Source organism: Cricetulus griseus, chromosome 8 (assembly GCF_003668045.3).
Source record: "Cricetulus griseus strain 17A/GY chromosome 8, alternate assembly CriGri-PICRH-1.0, whole genome shotgun sequence".
NCBI classification, from domain to species: domain Eukaryota; kingdom Metazoa; phylum Chordata; class Mammalia; order Rodentia; family Cricetidae; genus Cricetulus; species Cricetulus griseus.
This window is the reverse complement of record NC_048601.1, coordinates 25,595,486-25,611,725: the sequence shown is the minus strand read 5'-3', so window position 1 is coordinate 25,611,725 and position 16,240 is coordinate 25,595,486. Positions and strand designations below refer to the sequence as shown.

Here is a 16,240-nt window from a genome sequence, read left to right as displayed (position 1 = left end):
AGGGAGAGACAGACAGACAGACAGAGACAGTGACAGAGACAGAGACAGAGAGACAGAGAGAGACAGAGAGAGAATAAAACCTGTGAGAGGGAGAAATAACAAGAGAATAATGCCTCTGGGAGAACTGGCTCATGGATCTGTGTCAAATTTTGGACCAGGTGATTATTAAGTACTGTTAATCTGCCCTTGGATCTGACCAATTAAACAATCCATCAAGATGAAATGTTTCTGCAGATGCCTTAAAATCTGGAAGAGAAAATGATTGCTCAGAAAGTATTCTAAAATGATCATCAGAGATTAACAAGATGAAATGTATGAGAAATAGGTGGGTGCTCTGCAAACTGAGCACCCACGTGTGGGAGTGTGCCACATGAGAACGCCGAGGGGATTTGCCGGGCTAATGGTGCCATCTGGGCTGCAAGCTGGCCTGGCTGTCCATGCAGCCAACAGAAACAGTCAGAGCTGCACTGTGCTTCAGTCCACAGAACACACCTCTCACCACCTGGCTAGCCTCCGTGTGCAATACTGAACTCTTCCCTGGCAGCTCCATTTGCGGGGTGACATTGACAGAGTTGAGCATCTTCAGAGGGCTGAGTTATTTTCAGACTGGAGATGTTTAGCTGGAGACAGTCAAGTCTTAGGAGTGACAAGATGGAACATCCCAAGCCTTGTCAGGAGGCGCATATTCTGGATGGTTCCAGAAGAAAACCGACAACAATAAGTAAAAGTTAGAAGACAGGTTTGAACTCCACGGGAGGGAGAACTTCCTAGTAATAAGAGCTGTCCAAAAACTGACAGGCTGTCTCACAAAATAGGGAGATCCCTGGCATGAGACGTGTGCAACCCTCAGGAGGCCATCTGTGGCACACATTGGGCACGGCAGGTTTGCACTGAGTAAAAGTTTGGCCTGGGTTATCCTGGGAGATCACGGGATGCTTTAACTTTATGATGGTATTTGAAAGATTTTAGAGTAGAGGGAATAGGGTGGATGCTAACCCCACCTTTTCATCCTGTCTGGCCCACTCCAGTACAGAGACGGCAGGAAGCTGAAACCCAAGCCCAACTACAACAGTGTGGACCTCTCAGAAGTAGAGTGGGACGACCAAGCTGAAGCTGTGAGTAGAGAGGCAAGGAGAATGAGAAGCTACTCACCTACTCAGCCCTGTAGCCAGCAGGCTAGCCCAGGGTGCACAGGGAATGCTGGGGCTGTTGGACAGCTCTGGGCCCTTCGATTCTTTCTGCAAGTATGGATATCCAGCCGTGACCCTTGACTCGCATGGGAGACTGAGCCAGGCTGAAATTGTGCTTACCAGCCCAGCATGGTCTCAGTGTTGTACTTAGTTTCCAAATTCCATATCACATCCTAGAGGAAATTATGTCTCAGCAACACAACACTGTATCCCAGAGCAGCCATCCCCTCAGAACACTGCCTCAGTGAAAGCCCAGAACTGAGAGCCAGCAGTACCTAGACCCAGGTCCATCTTTCCTCCTAGAGTTCTCTGCTCAGAGGAAAAGGGAAGCGCCAGTGATCCTAAGACATGGTCAAAGCCCCAAATGTCCCTGCTCCAGGTGAACAGACACCAACTCCCCCTTTTTTCTTCTTAAAGCTGAGAACTGCCATGATCAACGGGGAAACAGGTTCTCACTCCATGGACGTGAAGGTGCCACTGGACAAAGGGGTAAGGAAGCAGAGACAGTGCCCATGAGGTCCCAGCAGACAGCACTGAGCCTGGGCTTGGATTTTACTGTGGCCTTGGGAGTGTGAGGAGAGAGGAAAGGTGGTGAGGGGTAGGAACTGTGCTGTTGATCTCATTGATACTCTATTCTTTTTTGGTTGGTTGGTTGGTTTTGGGTTTGGGTTTTTTGGAACAGGGTTTCTCTGTGTAGCCCTGGCTGTCCTGGAACTCACTCTATAGACCAGGCTGGCTTCAAACTCACAGAGTTCTGCCTGTGATGCTCTGCATGTAGAGACCCCGGAGTAGGGAGGTTGCCCCAGTCACTCCAGGTTCTTCTGTCCTCCTTCCACCGCCTGCTATTTGGCCCTTTGGTTGTTTGTGATAAAAAGGGAGAAGGTGACAGTTAATTTTGCAAACTGCCGGCAGCTCTGCTAAAACGTGTCACATGGGGAAAGGTTGGAAATACTCATTACTCCCTATCTCTGATTTTTATTCAAACACAGAGAATGGAAGCAAATACCCTTACTATAGAGAATCAAAACCAGAAACCCCCACTATCTGTTCAGACCTGTGTGTCATCTGAAAAGGCCATTTCATCTTCTCACTTAAAAGATCCTGATGAGTCCTCTGAAGTCACATCATCTGTTGACATATTAACAAATGTCACTTCCTCCCATACAACCACCCCTACACATCCTTCATTACCCACCTGTCTCTGCTCAAAGAACATAGCATCTGTCTGTAGCAACTAGACCTGAGTCCTTCCCTACACACAACTCTCCACAGAGGCCAAACTGAGAGGCGCTGGCCAGTGTCCCTTCTAGACAGGAAACTGGTCTCCACTAGGACTGCTGTGGGACTTCTGCCTCATCAGACACACTGGGAATGTCAGTAATGTCAGGTCACCTGAGATAACTCATACCAAAAGAGTCATGGTCCCTTCCCTGTGCCTTCAACATGCCCTATGGCTTCTGTCAAGGTATACAGTGTGACAGGACATTGAACTTAGCATGAAAAGCCTAATGTGCACATGCCCACTTAACAGCCAGAAAATCTGTGCTATGTCCAACACACTAACCCACCCAGTGGGTGGAGTGTCTGTTTACCCTTTTCTCCCAGGGTCCAGGGTTATCTCAAGGCATCTCCATCCTTCTCAAAGCTACCAGGCAGAATCCTAACCAGAAACAACAGTCTGAGCTTCTATGGATACTTCCTGCCTGAGAAATTTGCTCATTGCTACCTGAAACATGCGCGCATCAGAGAAGCAGGATGGTGGTGGTGGTGCTGGTAACTGTGATGCTTGCTTCTTAGGACACAGCTACCCTGTCTTCCTCCTGCTAACACCACCGATAATGGCAGTCCAGATTTATCAGAAGAGAGACTGGCCACAGCACAGATGCCCATTTATTCAGCCACCCTATGGAGGCAGGTTTCTTCTTATCTACATCTTACAGATGGAGACATCAGAGAAGCCAGAAACTAGCCTAGGATCATGGAAAATCACAAATTCTAGACTCCAGGCCTTTGAGCCCTGGGTGCTTAGAGTGCCAATCTCAAAGACCTTCCCAATGTCTGGAAAAACATATCTTTTTTATAAAATTAGATTATTGAGTATCAGGCTTCCTCTAATGTAGGCATTTCCTACATTGTTTTAATTAGTCCTCCCCACTCTCCCTCCCCCATCCTCCTGCCCCCATCCATGGTTCCTTCCACTTTTGTATCCATTGCCCTATTACCCTCTCTACCTCTCTCCTGAAAGTCTCCTTTCCCCTTTCATGTGCCCCTTTCTGGTTTCCTAGACTCTATACACACTTGCTCTCTCATAGATGCACACATATGTGTGTGTTATACATTATTATATAGTTTTATATCATACGTGTGTAATGTAATTATATATGTATATACACATATAAATCATATGCATACACACACATATATATGCATATATATAATTAGAAGCTAGGATACACATGTGAGAGAAAACACACACTATTATTTTTCTTTCTGGGCCTGGGCTACCTCACTCAGTATAATATTTTCTGGTTCCATCCTGCCCTTTCTGGCTCGTTCCATTCCTTGCCCGTGACCCTGCCCATCTGCTCCATATCACATGTATTCCATGATCCTCTTTTCCCTCCCTCCTCTACCATGCTGCCCATCCCCTCAGGCTTCCCTTTCAAGTTTCATAACCTTCGCACACAGACACATAAATATACACATTTATATAGACACCCACGTGTCATTTTAAATCTAGATCCCACATGAGTGAAAACAGAATATTTGTCTTTCTTAGTCTGACTTATTTCACTTAGCATGATCTCCAGTTCCATTCATCATGATTTCACTTTTCTTTAAGGAGTTCCAAAATTCCCGTGTGCGTGCGTGCGTGCGTGCGTGCGTGCGTGCGTGCGTGCATGCGTGCGTGCGTGTGTGTGTGTGTGTGTGTGTGTTTAAGTCAATCATCTGTTGATAGAAATCTGGGCTGGTTCATTTCTTAGCTACTGTGAACAATAAACAAAGAAGGACAGGTACCCTTGTGGTGCATTGACTTAGATTCCTCAGGCACACACCCAAGGGTGGTATGGCTTGGTCATATGGCAGTCCTATGTTTAGTGTTTTGAGAAATTGCCATACCAGTCTCCATAGTGACAAGACAAGTTTACATTCCCACTGGTGGTGTATACTGATTCCAGTGTTTGGGTTTGTGTTTCTTTTTCTTGGAGAGAGGTGGTTCTTTACATGGTCTAGATATTAATTCCCTGACTAATTTGTAATTGGCAAAGATTTGTCCTCATTCTGTGGACTGTCTCTTCCTGCTGGAGATGGCTCACTCTGCTGTGTAAGTCTTTTAATCCATGTGGTCCATTTGTTAGTGTTTAGGGTACTTTTCTATGCCATTGGAGTTCTTTTTAGAAAGTTCTCCCTGTGTCTGTATCCTGAAGTGTTTCCCTGATGTGTCCTCCAGCAGTTTCTAAGTTTTAGATCCTACATTAAAAGTTCTGATTTGTTTTGCATTGACTTTTGAGCAGAGAGAGCTACACAAACCTAATTCCATTAACTTGCATATAGAAACCCGGTTTCCCCAGTACCCTTTGCTAAAGTCTGTCCAATGTATGTTTTGATGCCTTTGTCAAACATTATGTAGCTGTGTGGACTGATCTCTAGATTCTCTCTTCTGCTCCATTGGCCCTCATGTCTGTGTTTGTGCTGCTAACCATGGTGCCTTTGTTACTATAGCTGTAATGTAAGTTGTGATACCTCCAGCATTGTTCTTTCTGTTGATGATTGTTTGAAATAATCAAGTCTATACCATTGTGGTGGTTAGAATAGGCATAGCCCCACAGACGCATGTGTTTGAGTGCTTGGCTTATAGGGAGTGGCACTATTAGGAGGTGTGGCCTCATTGGAGTAGGTGTAGCCTTGTGAAGTGTGTCACTGTGGAGGTGGGCTTTGAGGTCTTACATGCTCAAGCTACGCCTAGTGTAATACACAGTCTCCTTCTGTTACCTGCAGATCAAAATGTAGTACTCTTAGCTACCTCTTCAGCACCATGTCTGCCTGCATGGTGCCATGTTTCCACCATGATGATAATGGACTAAACCTCTGAAACTGTAAGCCAGCCTCTATTAAATGTTTTCCTTTGTAAGAGTTTGATCTGAACTGGAGATAATATATAAAATGAAGAATTCAGAATAAATATGCTGCATCAAGAAAAATTCTCTCACAATAAATAAATGTAAATAAAACAAAAAAAAGTTGCTGTGATCATGCTGTCTCTTCACAGCAATAGAAACCCAAACTAAGACAATCAGTTAAGGTTCTCCAATGGAACAGAATTGATAAAATGAATCTATATTATGAAAGGAAATTTATTAGATTGTCTTACATAATAGAAGACAGGTAGCCCAACACTGGCTAAAACACTGAGAACCCAGTCCATAAGACTGGCTGCCCCAGCAGTTCCAATCAGATGATGAAGGCTGGGAGGCCAAAGATACTGGTTTCTGGTGTCAGGAAAGGATGGTGGCAGCAGCAACAACAGAGTAGATGCACACATAAGCAAGGAGAAAATGTGGGCAGGCAAAGTACAGAGCTGCTTCTCCCTCAAACCTCCTTTATATCTGAGCTGCTGACAAAAGGTGCTGCCCCCTTCAGGGCAAACTCTTCCACTCTCAGATAATCCTTCCTGGAAATACCCTCACACACACACACACACACACACACACACACACACACCTAGAGGTACATCTCTTGGTTGACTCCAGATCTTATCAAGTTGACAACCACATTTCACCATCAAAGGGTCTTGTTCACATCTTTGTACATTGTAGGATTGCTTTCCTAGTTCTATAAAGAACATAATTAGCATTTTTTAAGGTTGATTGACTGTGTGTGTTTGTGTGAAAAAATTCTCAACAACAAACCAAAATCAGGAACATATTAAGATCACAGACTGCAGCAAAGTTGCTTTCATCCTAGGAATGCAAATCTGGTTCAGCATACATAAATCAATAAATGCAATACATTATATAAATGAGCTTAAGGATAGAAATTATATGACCATCTAGATAGATGCAGAAAAAGCATTTGACAGAGTTCACCATAGCTTCATAATAAGGGTATTTGGGTGATCTGAATGAGAATGGCCCCATAGGTTCATATGCTTGAATTCTTGGTCTCCAGTTAGTGGAGCTGTTTGAGAAAGATTAGGCCTTGTTGGAGGAGGTATGTCAGGATGTAGCTCTTAGTTATGCTGCTCTAGCATCATACATGCCTACCCATGTGCCGCTATATTCCGCATCATGCTGATAATAGAATAACCCTCTTAAGCTGTGGGCAAGTTCCCAACTAAATGCTTTCTTTCATAAGAGTTGCCTTGGTCGTGGTGTCTCTTCACAGTCATAGAACAGTGACTAAGACAGTACTGAAGAATTGGGGACAGATGGAGTGCTTACAAATTATAAAGGCCAAATATGGCCAACCTATAACCAGTATTATATTAAGTGGGTAGAAACTAAAGGCCTTTCCTCTGGATTCTGAAATGAAACAAGGATCACAAGCTCTCTGCCTTTATCCAATATAGTCCCCAAAATTTTAGAGCAATAAGATATGAGAAAGAGAAAAGGAAGGAAAATAGGGAAGGAAGAAATCAAATTACCTCTATATGCCGACAGCATAATTACATGCTTAAAAGACACTATAGACATCACCAGAAGGTTCTTTGATCTAATAAACACTTTCATTAATGTTCCTAGATGCAAACTCAACATACAAAAATCAGTAGCTTTCTTATATGCCAATAATGAGCTTTCAGTCTGGTGTCTTTGCCAGTGAGGTGTGTGTCTCTTAGAAACAACAGAAAAATCAGATAAAGATTTTTAATACACTCAGCAGTTTGAGTATTTTGTTTTTGTTTATTTTGTTTTGCTGAGTGGAGGCCATGCACATTTAAGGTTACTATTGAAAGATGCTTACTAATTCCTGTAATTTTTACCAATTGTTTTTCTTGTTATTTGTCTTTATTTTCTTCCCTATTGGTAGAGGTTTGCTGGTTTACTGTGCTGGATTTGTGGGGTTTTTCCTAGTTCTTCCTTATTTTATCTATTCCTTTCAGGAAACATTCTTTCCTATACCCCCACTGCTGAGACAGTCTCTCCCCTTCCTCTTTTCTATAATATTCTCCTAAGTATTTCCTGCATCGCTGGCTTGGTGCCATGAACTATTCACGTTTGCATTTGTCTTGAAATGCCCTTACTTTTAAAGATATCTGAGCCGGGCACAGCGATCTTAGTCAGAAGTTACTTACTTTCAGGACTTGAAATGCATTATTCCATCTTTTCCTGGAATTAAATGCTGCTAAAAAATATGGCTGATGTTTCTTTCTTTGTTAATGTGTTAGATTTTTTCCTCTTGCCAATTTTATTTAGTTTACTTTATCTTTAATTGTGTGTATATGTTTGGGTATGTACACAGAAGAGCACAGGCCCTAGGAAACCCAAAAGAGAGTTTTGGATCCCCTGGAGCTAAAGTTACAGAAGATTGTGAGCCACCACATGGGTGCTAAGAATCAAACCCATGTCGTCTGCAAGAGCAGTAAGAACTCTTGACCACTGAACCATCTCTCTACCACCCCCCATAGCTCTTAATATTGTTTTCGTGGTCATTTGAATGTAATTGGCCCCCATAATCTCATAAGGAGTTGCACTATTAGGCAGTATGGCCTTCTTGGAGGAAGTGCATCACTGTGGAGTAGGCCTTGAAGTTTTCTATGCTCAGGATACTGCCCAGTGTCTCAGTCTACTTCCTATTGCCTGCAAGACTGTAAGGCTCTCAGCTATTTCTCCAGCACCACATCTGTCTGCATGCTGCCATGCTCGCTGCATGGATGATAATGGACTGAACTTCTGAAACTGTAAGTCAGCCCCAGCTAATGTTTTCCTTTATAAGAGTTGCCATGATCATGGTGTCTCTTCACAGCAATAAAAACCCTAAGACAGCTTCTTTGCTTTTTATTTTTGTCTTCCTGTCTATAATATATCATAGTGAAGCTCTTCTCTGGTCATGTCTATTTGGGGTTGCAAAGGCCTGTTGCATTTGTGTGTCTATTTCTTTAACTCTTGGTTGGGGAAGTTCTGCTGTAATTCATGGAATATATTATCTACGCCTTCAGTGTTTAGTCTCAGCTTTTGTTCTCCTGGAGATTTCAAGTTTGGTCTTTTGAATATATCACAGAGTTCTTGGAAGTTGTGATCGTGTTCATTTTTATCCTTAGTAGTGTCTCAATGTAGTGGTTCGTTAACCTCATCCTGCACTCCTGCTTGGTTTTTTTTTTCTTCTGTGTGTCTATTGCTGATGTTTTCCACTGTGGTTTTTTTATTTGATTCTTTAGGTTCTTAGTTTCCAACTTCTCTAATTTCTTGTAAGTCCCAGTTTCCTTACTGAGTTTTTCTCTTCCATGCTGCTGACTTTGTCATGCATGTCTTCTGGCTTTTCTCTCTATGTTGGCATGTATGTCATGTCTATGTTGTCAAGTCTATGTATGTCATGTCTATGTTGGCATGCATGTCTTCTGGCTTTTCCCTCTATGTTGGCATGTATGTCATGTCTATGTTGTCATGCATGTCTTCTGGCTTTTCCCTCTATGTTGCTCTCTTTTCTCTCCAGGTCCAGAACCAAATTGATTTGATTATTCATGGTCTATTTCAGGACACTGGCCAATGCTTATTAATTTACATTGTTGACAGTTTTATTCTGGTCACATTCATCTCTCCATCCTATCTTTCTTCTACCCTCACCACCATTCTCCCTCATGTAAAGTTTCCTATTACACTTTCATGAATTTTTGCTTTTGCTTGTGACCCATTGGACTTATCCAGAGCCACTCATGTAGGCATAGATCCCCTGGGAAATGAGTAACTCTCCAGTGGCTGTATCACTTGTCTGTCCCCATCAGTCACTGGCTGCCATTGGTTCTCCTGGGTGAGATAGGGATGAGTGAGTCCTGTCCCCTCTGTGAACGCCTGAGTCTAGTCTTGTGCCGGTTCCACATAGGCAACCACACAGTTCTATGAGTGGCAGAGCAAATCATGTTCTATTTTTTTAACCTGTTAAATTTTCAGGTTTATTTTCTGCCAAGTTTTATAACTCTTCCTGTCTTTTGATGGAACTGTGTGTCACACTAGACAACAAACCCACATACACAGTCTTATTGTCAAAAGGGGAATAAAAACCTGCATCTCAGTGAAATTTTACAGTTCAGTGAGTTATGAAGCAGTGACATCCCAGCCCTGTCAGTGTGGGAACAGGAACATTGACTGGCAGAAAGTCAGGCTACTGTTGGGAAAGGGCTTGGTGCTCAAGGCCAGCTGGGCTCCTCGCTTCCTCTCTGAGATGAGACAGACACATGGACACAGTCAGATGCCAGTCGCAGAACTAGACGTCAAGAGCTGCAGAAGTCACAGTTTAGGACAATCCTGTAAGCCTCAGTCCCACCCAAGACAGCAGTCTCATTGGTTCCTGAAGAGTCCATAATGGCAGGAAGGCATGGCAGCAGGCAAGGATAGGCATGGCAGTTGGAACAGGAAATGATTGGTCGCATTTTGTCTGCCCACAGAAGCAGAGAGTCTCTACATGCCCTTAAGATGGCCCTCCTCTCCGTTGTTCTTTCTGCCCTTCTTCAGTAGTGTTCTCTTGGAGGAGGAGATGGGAGTGTTCTGCTTAAAGCTCTGCTGCTGCTTGCTCTTGGCACCTTGACCATGAGCCCCTGCACTTACCGCCACTCTTTGTAAAGAGAGGTGTCTTTGATCAAGGCTGAGGTCAGCACTACTGTCTGGGATTGCCACTATCCACCTATCTATGGCACCTCTATTCAGAATTTCTTTTGGTTTATTTTTAAATTAGCTAATGAAGGAGTGGGTCTTCATATGACTTCTTACATCCTTCATTTTGGTAACTCAGTTGTCAATTTGCAATATTCTAGAGTCACCTGGGAAGAGAGGCTCTAAGCAAGACTGTCTAGATCAGGTTTTCTTATGGACACATTGGTGTGGGGTTGTCCTGATCACATAGGTGGGAAACCCAATCCTAAAAGTGGGGCGAACTCCCCACCCCCGCTGAGTTTGAGCTCTAGACTCTAAGAGGAGAGGAGAAGGTGGCCTGAACACAAGCATGCATGCATTCTCTCTCTCTCTCTCTCTCTCTCTCTCTCTCTCTCTCTCTCTCTGTCTCTCTCTCTCTCTCTTTCCTGCTGCTGTCTGGATATGACTAGCTGTTTCAAGTACCTGCCACCTCAACTTCCCCTAAAAATGGTGGACTGGAACCTGACATTGTGAGCTTAACTAAACCATTTCTCCCCCCGTGGCATTTTTCACGGTATTTTATCACATAAGCATAAATGAAACTAGGACATCATATTGTCCCCCAGGCCACACCCTCTCCCTGTTTTAATCTTGCCATCCTTAGTATTCCCTCTATTTTCATATCACATGGGCTCTGCCACCTGCATCCTCCTGGGTATTTTTTTTTAAGTTGGAAGAATTTTTTATCGCTGTTCCAGCCTTGTTGCTGGCTATGGATCTGTTTAAATTATTTATCTCATCTTGGTTTAATTTTGGTTGGTCATATGCATCTAGAAACTCATCCATTTGTTTCAGATTTCCCAATTGTCTAGAATATGTGTTTGTAAGGTTTGCTCTTAGGGTTTTCTGAATTCCATTTGGTGTCTGCTGCTATGTCTCCCCTTTCATTTCTAATTTTTTAATGGGGGGTATTCTCTTTCATTCTTCCTTGTAGATAATTTGTCTAAGGACTTGGCAGACCTGTTTATCTTTTTGATGAACCAACTCTTCATTTCATTGACTCCTTGTTTTGTTCTTATTGTTCCTTCTATTTCATTTAATTTCTGCCCTGATCATAATTCTTTCTCCCCACTTATTGCTTTGGAGTTTGGTTTGCTATTTTTCTTTCTTTTCTCTTGTTTGTTGTTGTTGTTTGAGACAGGGTTTCTCTATGCAGCCCTGACTATCCTGGAACTCACTTTGTAGACCAGGCTGGCCTTGAACTCACAGAGATCTGCCTGCCTCTGCCTCTTGAGTGTTGAGATTAAAAGCATGTGCCACCGCCTGATTGTTCCTGCTTTTCTAAGTCCTTAAAGTAGGTCATTATGTTATTTGAGTTCTCTGTTCTGGATGTAGGTTCTTTGCTTTTAGGATGGCCTTCATGGTGTCCCATAGATTTCTGCATGTGTGCTCCCCTTGTTATTTCATTCTAGGATACTGTAACTTCTCACAGGATTTCTCCAGTGATCTGTTCATTATTCAATAGTGTGTTGTTTCATATCCACGAGTTGTGAACTTCCTACAGTTTATGTTGTTGTTGTTATCTGGCTTTATTTCATTGCCATAGAGGCTGTGATCTTGTTGTGGGACCTGTGGGCTTGCCATGGGGGCTGTGGGCTTGCCATGGGGGCTGTGGGCTTGCCATGGGGGCTGTGGGCTTGCCATGGGGGCTGGGGCTATGGGGGCTGTGGGTTTCTATGGGGGCTGTGGGTTTCTGTGGTTTCTATGGGGGCTGTGGGCTTGCCATGGGGCTGTGGGGTTTCTATGGGGGCTGTGAGGTTTCTATGGGGGCTGTGGGGTTTCTATGGGGGCTGTGGGTTTCTATGGGGGCTGTGGTTTCTATGGGGGCTGTGGGCTTGCCATGGGGGCTGTGGGCTTGCTATGGGGGCTGTGGGGTTTCTATGGGGGCTGTGGGCTTGCTATGGGGGCCGTGGAATTGTTGTGGGGGCTGTAGGCTTACTGTGGGGGCAGTGCGTTTATCATGGTGTCAGGGCTGCTGACTTTCCTCAGGCTGGCCTCCAGCTGTGAATTTTGCCCCACCCCCAACCCCCCCAAAGCCCCACTACCACCCCACACCCCCACATCCCTATACCCCCACACCCCTGTGAGCTGCAAGGCTGAGGCTGAGTCCTGCTGACTCCCATCCTTCTTCTTTACTGGTTTCTGAAACTCTGCTTCTCATTCACTCTTTGGAATAACATCTTTTTTTTTTCTAGCAGTTTTTCTAGAAGTTAAAGAGATAGGATCAGGGCAGCAGTGTCCCACTCTCCTCCGGGAAGATGTTAGTCAAGTGTACGCATCCCCAGCTCTAGATGTTTCTAGCCACAGTGTCCCCTCACTGTCCTGAAGGAAGCCTAGACTCTCACTGCCTGTGGAGTCCAACATGGCAGCCACATGGATAATCTAAGTTACATTGATGTTGGTTAAAATCAATTAAGATATTTCAAGTGCTGAGCTGGCCACATAGACTGGGCAAGCCTAGGGCTTAAAGAAAGAACCCAAAAAGCCAGGTTGCTGAACTGTGAGCTGTGTCTGCCCGTAGGTGTCAATAAAAGGGGCTGTGATGGTTGATGGGTGAGACATGAGGGAGGAACAGCAAGATGACAAGCAGCCAAGGGTGTGGATGAGGGGGGCAGGTGGCCAGCACCACTCTGTCACCTAGCTGGGACACTTTCTTTTGCTTTCAGAAACGTGTTCTATTCCTGACTAATGACTATTTCTTCACGGACATCAGTGATACACCCTTCAGGTGAGGGGATAATGCCACACGAGCCAGGGATTTGAGACAGTAGAAATACTACCAACTCATGATAGAACTTTCAGATTTGAGAGATGGTTCTTTCTTACCAAGTTAGCGATTTTGTGCTATTAGCAAAAGATCCTGGCCAGCTAGCATTCAGGAAATGAGATCCATATAGGCTTTGTCAGTGTGGCTAAATGTCCAGTTCTGCAGCCAAACTCTTATTTTTGAATCCCAGCTCCAACACTTATAGGCTTTATGACCTGAGCCAAGACACTTAACATCTCTGTGCCTCAAAAGTGTCATCTGTGACATGTGAATGATAATAATAGGTCTACATAGATACTGGCTCAGGGTGCTAGGATGAGAAGATCAAAGTCGAATAGCGCTAAGGTTCCCTCCATCATTTTCCCTGTGGAGCTCAGGTTCTCTGCCCTGACCACCCACTAGAATACCTGACAACGTCTCAAGATTGCCAATTCCTTGGCCCATGCAAACCAGCTGTGTCAGAGCCTGGGCGCTACACCCTTTGATGTATTCAAATCTAATGTGCTACCAAGAGATGGGTAGGGAAAGAACCTCCTAGGGAGATCATGAGAGCCCTGAACATTTCAGGTGGCCCCTGGAAGTCAAATACTTATTACTCCTTAAGTAACCCAGGAGCTCAGGAATCATGGTCTGTGGCATTTCCAGGGCCCTTTTGGGAAAGAATGACTGATAAACTATCTATGCCTTCCTGACTCTGGGAGGCCAGCTAGAGGAGAGCTAGAAAGGCATGCCATGGCCCTGTGTCCAAAAGCTCCTTGCTTGGTGAGCTAGAGTGGTTGTGACTCCTGTGTGCCAACTGCCTTCTCTTCTGTCTAGCTTGGGAGTGGTGCTGACCAGGGGCCATGGAGAATACATCCTCCTAGGAAATACATCTGTGGAGGAAGGTAGGTCAAGCTGTGTGCTGACTGTGATGCGGTGTGTGGTAGGGGATTTACTCTCCCAGGTTGCTGAGCAGGGTCAATCCTGGGTGGAATCAGGGTGAGCATTTTCCCACCAGGTAGGGTGGAAGAGAAAGACCTCACCCCTGTCCCAGCTGCCCATGACCCCAACTGCCTATGACCCCAGCTATCTTGGGCACCCTGAGAGGGTTAGGATGTCTCTGAGAGCCCCGAAAGATGGGACACTACTATGTCTGTCCATTCTTCTTTCTCATTCCTGGGGTTCATCTCATCACCCCATCACCTTACCATTTATCTAGTCATAGTCCTAGACAACCACAAATCCTGCCTCTGTCTCTGACTTCATCCAAAGAATCTTTCTAGAAAAGCCTTCTCTCCTGGTGGTTTCCTGCCATCTCTCCCAGGCTCACTCTCCTAAGCTTCCTCCCCTTCAAAAGATGTGCTGACGATCTGACTCTTGAAAGCTGTGGAAGTGACCTTCTCCTGGGTAGGGTGTTGGCAGATGTAGTCAAGCCAAGATGGAATCATTAGGATGGCCACACTTGTAAAATGGTTCTCCTTAGAAGAAACGGACAGCTGAGGACAAGAGTAGTGGCTCAGCAATCGAGGGCACTGCTGCTCTTGCAAAGGACCTGGGTTCCATTCCTAGCACCCATGTGGCAGCTCACGATTATCTGGAACTCTAATTCCAGGGGATCTGATACCCTCTTCTCACCTTGGACATATGGTACATAGACATACATGGAGGCAAAACACCCAGACACATAAAGTAATAACAATAAATTTTGCTCTGTTAAGATGAAGTACACAGCAGAGTGGGGAATGGGGGCAGGGAGCTGGCTAACTGGAAGCTGGGAGAGGCTTCCCTGAAAAAGCTCTCCATTTGGCCCCTCCCCCCAGCTCACCCTGGCCCTCCAGGGTGCCAGTCTAGATGACACTGCCCTCTCCAGTTTCCCAGGGTGGCCCTGCCCTGCCAAGGTGGTGTATTGACACCTACAACGTCCTTCTACAGCAAGAGGCCCTGCTCCTGGAGCTCCCTCCCTCTGTCCTCAGTCACCAAACCATTATGTTCCCTAGGCCTTCAGTGTGCCTCTTCATCCCTCCACTTTCCTGCCCAATTAGTCCCTCTCACATTACTCCAAGGTGCAGAGGGAGCTGTCTGTCGCTCACTCGTGAAGCCATGCAGTCTCTGAGCCCACTTACCCCCGTTGTTTGCCCACTGTCTCTGCCTACAGTTTCCCAAAGCTTCATTGAGCACCTACTTATCTGTGAGCACTGAGCTACCAAGAACTCATTCACTCATTCCATCAGCAAGTGTACTGAGTGTGTAGTCAGATAGGCTAAGAGCCCAGTGAGGCTCCAGAGCTCATTCGGCAGGCACAGCCCACCCCAGGCTCATCCCTGGCTGGCCAGTGAAGCAGCAGTGTGTGATAAAACCAGGGAAGACAAAAATCACTGCTTTCAAAGTGTTAGCTCCTCGGAGGGAGGTGTTAAGAGGGTGGAGCTTGAAAGACACTGGTATCTAAAGAGGTTTAAGACTGCAGCCACTAAAACCTGTAGCAAGATGCTGAAGGAGTGGTCATGAAAACCCTTGCTACAAAGGGGTTTGCAGACCTGGGGTGTGTGCCCACAGCCACAGGGTATCAGCCTGAGTCTGGACTCTGCTTTCAGGCCTGCATGACTTGCTTCATCCGGATCTGACCCTGGCCAGCGACTGGTAGGCAAGGAGGTAAGGGTGGGAGGGAGAATGGGGAGATTTGAGGTAACACGAGTTCCTTGGACTTCCAGGATCTATTGTATCACAGATATCGACCCAGACCACCGGAAACTCAGCCAACTGGAAGCTGTGGTCCGCTTCTTGACAGGGATGGATCCAGGCCTGGAGTGTGAGTCCCCTAACCTATGTCTCTGAACTTGTTCTCTGGGCCCCAGCAGCTCAGGGCTTTCCAAGGTGGAGAGTGCCATCAACCCATCCTGGGATCACAAGGACCCCAAAGAAACAGGCATAGCTGGCTGGGACAGTAGGTGGGGTGTTCTAGGAACTGGAGGCCTGCACCAGGGATCCTCATATCAGAGGCCAGGATCTTCTTTAGCCCCCTTCAACTCTCCTGCTTGTCCAGTCTATCCCCATCACCTTCAAGCAGGCAAGGATCGGACACTGTCTTGAAGTCCTCAGTTCTGTCAAGCACAGCAGTCAGGCAGTCTCTTCAACTCTTCCGTCTAGAAGGATTTGCCAAGTCTAGGCACTCAGGCCTCTGGCCAGCTCACTTGACCATGACCCTCAGCAAGCCCCTTCCTCCTCTTCAGTTGTCCTGCGACATAAATGTTCTCCCCATAAAAAGACAATCTCCTGAACCAACCTACCAGGGCATCCTTCTATCTCCCCATCAGTCAGTCAACAAGGCTGGAGTGAGCATGTGCTTGCACCAGGCCTGGGGCAAGGACTGAGATACAGACAACCCAGCCAAGGCCTGGCACTTTATGGAACTGGAAATCTGGGGGAGAAGCCAGATAGTGATCAAAGCTACATACATAAGAAGG

General features: G+C 45.6%; 1 protein-coding gene across 2 annotated transcripts in view; it reads left to right on the top strand.

The window, feature by feature from the left end:
* The window catches only part of Cacna2d4 (calcium voltage-gated channel auxiliary subunit alpha2delta 4), a 102,226-nt gene that overhangs the window by 33,958 nt on the left and 52,028 nt on the right, over positions 1-16,240 (top strand). For both annotated transcript variants that reach the window (XM_035448927.1, XM_035448926.1), the window contains 6 exons: positions 1,029-1,115; positions 1,608-1,679; positions 12,700-12,761; positions 13,617-13,684; positions 15,371-15,416; positions 15,488-15,585. In XM_035448927.1, the coding sequence (XP_035304818.1) occupies positions 1,029-1,115; positions 1,608-1,679; positions 12,700-12,761; positions 13,617-13,684; positions 15,371-15,416; positions 15,488-15,585 (433 nt within the window). The remainder of the gene's footprint in view (positions 1-1,028; positions 1,116-1,607; positions 1,680-12,699; positions 12,762-13,616; positions 13,685-15,370; positions 15,417-15,487; positions 15,586-16,240) is intronic.